This window comes from Microtus ochrogaster, unplaced genomic scaffold (assembly GCF_000317375.1).
Source record: "Microtus ochrogaster isolate Prairie Vole_2 unplaced genomic scaffold, MicOch1.0 UNK185, whole genome shotgun sequence".
In the NCBI taxonomy this organism is placed as follows: domain Eukaryota; kingdom Metazoa; phylum Chordata; class Mammalia; order Rodentia; family Cricetidae; genus Microtus; species Microtus ochrogaster.
This window is the reverse complement of record NW_004949283.1, coordinates 106352-113155: the sequence shown is the minus strand read 5'-3', so window position 1 is coordinate 113155 and position 6804 is coordinate 106352. Positions and strand designations below refer to the sequence as shown.

General features: G+C 38.3%; 1 protein-coding gene across 1 annotated transcript in view; it reads left to right on the top strand.

Moving 5' to 3' along the window:
- The window catches only part of LOC101981184 (cytochrome P450 2J3-like), a 76941-nt gene that overhangs the window by 57534 nt on the left and 12603 nt on the right, over positions 1 to 6804 (top strand). The window contains 2 exon segments of the mRNA XM_026778485.1: positions 5562 to 5711; positions 6093 to 6247. Of these exon segments, the coding sequence (XP_026634286.1) occupies positions 5562 to 5711; positions 6093 to 6247 (305 nt within the window).

Genomic DNA, 6804 nt, shown 5'->3' with positions numbered 1-6804 from the left:
TCCATTTGCATGCAAAATTCAAGAAGTCATTGTTTTTTATTGCTGCAAAAGAAGGGTGGGAAGCAGAATTCTCTCCCAGGCTTCTTTGGAGATTCTCTTCACAGCGGTTCATCTGTAGAAGTCACAGTTCACCTCACAGGCTCAGTCCCAGAGACACATAGCAAGTGACAAGATGGCATAGATGAACTCCACCACTGTAATCCTTTGCAGAGTCCTCTTTGATGGTGTTCGACTCTGGGACATAGAAGCAAACAGTTAAAACAATCTCAGGCCTGTTGAGACTCACTTTTCTTGTTCTTTGGCAAAATGGAGTAAACTTTGGTGGGAGGTATGCTTCTGGCAAATGTTATCATAAGTAACAAAAAAACTTCTTTTTATTTAATCTTCTCAGAGTTAAAATATTTGATCTATGTCTTGCTACACAGTCATATGAGGTTGGCTAATATGTCTGGTGTTACAGAAATAGGCCATGGTGATACTGAGGCTGGAAGCATCATGCCAGTTCAATAATTTTCCATTTTTTTATTTTGTATTTCCTATGGATTTACATTTTGATATCTGTGTATAATCAAATAACTTTAAATAAATATTAAATTAAAAATAAACTTATACAACTTAGGTTAATTAAATTTTAATTCTTGCTATGAGTAAATAATTCCCACAAGCTGATGCATGGCTTTCCCTTTGGGGTTTGTGCCCGCTTCATTCACCCTCCATGATAAGCACACATGGAGTCACGTTAGCAATTATCTGTTAGCATTCCATTTTCCACTGTCGAGGAAAGGGGAATCTGATTTCCCCAGGTTCTCAGTGGGATAACGGCAAAACAAGTTCATGAACATACATGATTTGACTCAATACAAAAACTCAATACATATATCCTATAGAATAAAATGCCTTTAATTACTAGATGTGTTTCCTCACAGACTCATTCACTCAAGAGACACTAAACAAATGCTTAGCCTGACAGGCACAACACAGGACAGTCTATGGTCCAATGAGTCCTATGGATCCTGCTAATCGATTTTGATATCATAAGAAATTAGATGGATGGGAAGCTCTTGGACTAGTCTTTGATTGAATTATGTCACCAGTTGTGCTGTGCCTAGAAAGAATGTTTAACAGGCATCGAGTGAAGTAAAGGGATGGACATTTTAGATAAGTTTAGGTGACATCATGGAAAACAGGGTGAGGACAGTAAAGAAGGTGGTTCCTTGTTGAGCATGTAGGGAATTTTCTTCTGTTTATCTCATAGTCTCTTAGCTTTCTCTGTAGTAGTTCACAGAACTATTTTAAGAATACTTCATAAATAAGAGAAAGTCTTGTCGGCTTAAGTGGGCTGCAATACCAACTTAGATATTAGCATATTGTATTATAAAATTACTCAATAAATTTCAAGTCAATGTTAGAATATCTTCTGTGAGTTGAAGCTCATTCCATTTTCTTTCTTTTCCTTTTTTCATCTTTTAAATATTATCAGAGCTGACCCCTGAGAACCCAGCTTGATTTTTACACATTACCAAGGATTTTTGTGGCATGAATGCTGCATGAGCCCCTCAGCACTGTCTCTGGGTTCTGCCCCTCCATCTTTTGTTGCTTCCATTACTAGAGCCCTCTTCTAAATTACATGCTAATATTTAAATATCCACAGTTAATTTGCTACTGCTTCGGTTATCATAGCAATTTATACAAGAAAACCAGCAACAGATATTTTTATTTACTGTGAATTCCATGCAAGCAGGTCATAGAGGTTGTCCAATGGGTAAGGGCATTGCTTAAATACTTGGTAACCTGAATTTGATCACCTGGACCCACATGGTGAGAGGAGAGAACAACTCCCCAGAGTCTGTGCTACCTACAGCAGACTCACACAGACACACCTTGGTCTTTATCAGGTGGCATACACTGTGTTCTGCCTGTCCTAGACTGCATTATGAGGAGCTAGAAAATTTGCTTATTTATGGAAATCTATGTACTAAAATCTTCATATAGGGATACACACTATAACATCATCCACTCATTGATCCTTGTTAATGAATTGGTATTGGCACATCTCATTCTTGAAGATGACTCGAGTTTAGGACATTACAAAGAAAAGAAAAACCATTTCCACATACCAAGGTGTAATTCACAGGGAAATAAAGACCTATCAATATGATTACCATTTGCTACACATATGCCTTCCATTCCTGGACAGAGAGGTATGATCCTACTCACCTCTAACTATTGAAATATGTTTCAGCTTGTGAAGAAGTATGGGAATGTTATGAGCCTGGATTTTGGGATCATGTCTTCAGTGATTGTAAGCAGTCTGCCTTTAATCAAAGAAGCCTTTACTCACCTGGAAGAAAACTTTATTTCCATTGCAAAATCTTGTCTTTAATTAAAATGGTAAGACTTTCATGTTTCGTTAGATATACACTGTAATTTTTAAGATACATAAAAGCTCCTTATATGCCTTATGTTGTAATAGGAGCAGCGGGGCTGTGTCCTGCCAACCAGCCGCCCGCATGGCTAGCTTTATACCTGAAATAATTAGACAGAAACTGTATTCTTTTAAACACTGCCTGGCCCATTAGTTCCAGCCTCTTATTGGCTAGCTCTTACATATCGATCTAACCCATTTCTCATATCCCTGTAACACTATGAGGTATCTTACCAGGGAAGAACTTAACCTGCATCTGTGTCCAGTAGGAGAATCTTGGCGACTCCTTGGCTCAGCTTCTTCCTCCCAGCATTCTGTTCTGTTTACTCCTCCTACCTAATTTTATGTCCTATTAAAGGGCCAAGGCAGTATCTTTATTTAACCAATGAAATTAACACAAGCCAGAAGACTCTTCCCCATCAGCATTATGTATCCATCACTCTCATAAGCCAATACCTTCATGAATGCCATCATTAATCGGCACTGGATACCACATTGCTTGAATGAAAACACCCATAAGATGGTTTATAGTATCCTAGTAGAGACTGGGGGAAACCACATGTTTGATAAAACTAATTCTAGATGCTTTGATTGGAAGTAAGCACAGCCAGACACTTTGCTCACTTTTATTTTCCCACATCAACCCTAGGAAAATGGATGTACGTCAGCTTTTCCTTTCTACTGCCTCTTGCTTATAGCTCTTTATACTGTATCATTAAAGTCATGAGGATTTCTGGGCTCCTAGCCAATGTTATAATTTATTAGTATGAATACTTTCTATTATTGTCAAATAAAGTCATAAGTTGAAGACAGAATTTGAAATCTATTAATCCAACAAAACAGCATCTTAGGCCCTTTCTAATTACTCTATGGAATAATTCTAGGTCAATTCACTGTGTTGTCTATTGTAAGAAGCAGAGTGCTAGACATCTGTCTTAGAGTTACTTTACTGTGATGTAAAGTTAGCAAAGACACTTGGGGAGAAGAGGGGTTACTCGGTTATGATTTCTTATACACTATTTATCCCAAATGAAGTCAGGACAGAAACTCAGGGCAAGGACCTGGAGGCAGTAGCTGGCACAGAAGCTGTGGATGAGTACTGATTTCTGTCTTGCTCCTCGAGCTTTATTCAGCCTGCTTTCTTATAGAAACTAGGAGCAACAGCCAGGGTTAGCAGCAACCACGTGGGATGGACCCTCCCACACCAAACATTCATTAACAAAATGCCCTACAGCCTTGCCTACAGTCCTATCTTCTTCTATTTTCTCAACTGAGGCTTCCCCCCGTAGAACAATTTTAACTTATGTGACACTGATATAAAACCAGTCAGCACAGTAAAAGTTAATGTCAGGGATTAAATAGTAAAGCAGTATCAATGCAGAAGGTGTTTAGTCAAAGATGTCTAACATTGTATGAGGATTCTGGAAAGTCTTATCTGAGTAAATGATACTCATTTAATGACCTGAAAGAATAATTAGTCAAGGGATCATAATATCCTTGAATGTATGAAAAGGAGAGATGTCTTCAGGAATGGAAAGACATCCAGTGTTGCAAGCATGGTATTTAAAGAACATAATTAAGCGCTCTTGATACTTCTGAGCTACATAAGAATGAGCACAGGCTGTGATTGCTAAATGCTGATTTTTATTCTAGCAGCCAGGAATACTTCTCATTGGTTTGAAGCAGAGGAGTTCTTAGGATATCAGGTAGAGAGAGAAGGAAAGACATTAAGAAACTTGTTTTAGTTATGAAGGGTAGAAGCTTACACTCTCCAATTGCTAACTAAACTGTGAATTAGACCAGGGTGATGGCATTGAAGCCTTATAAACACATATCCAGGCATGCCAAGAGGATGCCAAAATGACTCCATGATCTAGATGCCAGGAAATCAGGATACTGAGATACTCCACCAGAAGTTTGATGGCTAACCTTGGTTGTCAACTTATCTGCATTTGGAATCAACTAAAATCCTCAAAACAGGGAAAATAAATGAGGAGTCTTGCTTCTATGAAATTTTTGAAGTGAGAAGACGTACCCCAAATCTGCATAATTAAGATCAGAAGACCCACCCTAAATTTGGGCCATACCTTCTTCTGGCAGCCCACATAAAAGGACATGGAAAAAGGAAGCTTTTGCCTTTTGTTTTCTTTTCCTTTCTCTCACTGGTCAGTTCATCTATCCTGCTGATGAAGAATTCCTTCAGTGTAATCTTTTTAGGATTCCAATGTATCCAGAAAGCTAGCTGAGATATCCAGCCTCATAGATTGAACAATCATAGCTTTATTGGCCTTTCCATTTTGACAGCCATTTTTAGACTACCTTATACACCAGTCTAATAAATACTGCTTTAATATCTCTAGATCCATTCTATCACTTCTAGTCCTTAAGAGCATTGGTTCTCAACCTTGGGGCACCACCCCCGTGACGGTTGAACAACCCATTCATAGTGGTCACTAGATTGTTGGCTATATCAAATATTTACAGTATATTTCATAACAGTTGTGAACTAACAACAAAAATAATTGTATGGTTGGGGGTCATGACAACACGAGGAACTGTATCAAAGGGTTGCAGCATCAGGAAGATTGAGAATCACTGCTTTAGGGAAGCACATCTTGTACAGATTGTGGTACCGGGAGTGGTTCCTGGCATTTTGCTTGACATAGATACCAAGACTCACACACACAAACATATATATGTGAGTGTGTGTGTATATATACATATACATTATACATATACATGTTGAATACAAACTGTAGATTATTTCCTTCTGTGGAAAATTGAATTTGGTCACCTCATTATTACCTAGTTATCATGTTCCTTAAAAATTTTACTTTGCCCTTGCATCTCTTTTTTCTATCCATTGTAATAGTTCTGAAATATTCTGGATATAAGTTTTGGGTTTTTATAAGAGTAATAAAATTAAAAATATATTAAAAATACTTACCTAACAGTGACGTTGTAACCCACCAGATGCTAGCCATTATGCTCCTTGCTATTTGCTATTGTCTCTCTCTAGACAGCTGTCAAGTCTGTTATTGGCCCTTCTTTTTTATATCATACATGTGATCATCCTTTTGTCAGATAGTTTTAAATCAGAATCACAGTGCTATAACGCTGTATTGCTTCTTTCCAGGACTGATCTTCTCCAGTGGTCAGACATGGAAGGAGCAAAGAAGGTTCGCTCTGATGACTCTGAGGAACTTTGGGTTGGGAAAGAAGAGCTTAGAGCATCGCATGCAGGAGGAGGCCCATCACCTTGTGCAGGTCATAAAAGAAGAGAAATGTGGACATTCCACAGGGTGGGGGTGGGAAGCTGTGACCCTGTCATTCATTGAACAGAATCCACCTAAGTATCTAAGTGCTTGTCCTGGACTGTGCACTGTGCTGAGCACGGAGCATTGAACAGTGAACATGTAGCCATGACCTTGTCCCAGAGTTCACAGCTAATCACACAAATGGTCATTAGACTCGCTGCTCCCTTAAGGTCTGTTCATCATTCTGGCTTCCCAGATAGTAACAGATTCTTTCCTATATGTTAAACCTCATATCAAGCTAATCCAGAGCCTCTTACATAGCTCTCTGTTATGTATATTTTCTGTCATGTGGAATTAGCAAATCACTGTCTTTAAAAGATGTACTGTTTCTTTATCAACATCCACGACAGCCTTTCGACCCTCACTCAAGATCAACAATGCTGTTTCCAGTATCATTTGCTCCATCACCTTTGGGGAGCGTTTTGAGTACCGTGACAGTCAGTTTCAGGAGCTTCTGAGGTTACTGGATGAGACCATGTATTTGAGTTCCTCAAAGATGGTCCGGGTAAGCATTCTAGTTTCTTTTATGTTGGGAGAAAATTGGACTGTGGCTAATTCAAGTAGAAATACGGTTTTTCTTTGGATTTCCAGGACTCTTTGAAGCTAAACTACAATGTCTTTGAGTTGAGTTTGTCACTAATTTATCTGTCGAATTGCAAGCTTCCAATAAGAAAACTTACTGTGCATAAAAAAACGTTTCTAATATTTGAATGAAGTACCAACATTTATGTGGGATCCATGCATATCCAAATGGTGCTCTTTTTAAAAGAATGGAGATATTTATAGTTCATTTTGCCTTTATCTCTTCCATGTGTCTTCATATCTCCCATGCAAACTACAGGCATAATCTCTAGCTATCCTCCTCTGTACATGTTTGTCTTTAACTTGTTGTCATTGTTCATTAATTGTTTCTCAGTGGTTAGACATCCAAGTTAAAGTTTGTATTAATAACACTGTTGTGATTAAATTGTTCATGCTGCCACAAACACTTTTCTTGTGTTTTCATGTAGACATAAATCTTTACTCCCATGTTGTTGGGTTGTCTTTCCCTTTGCTCATTCC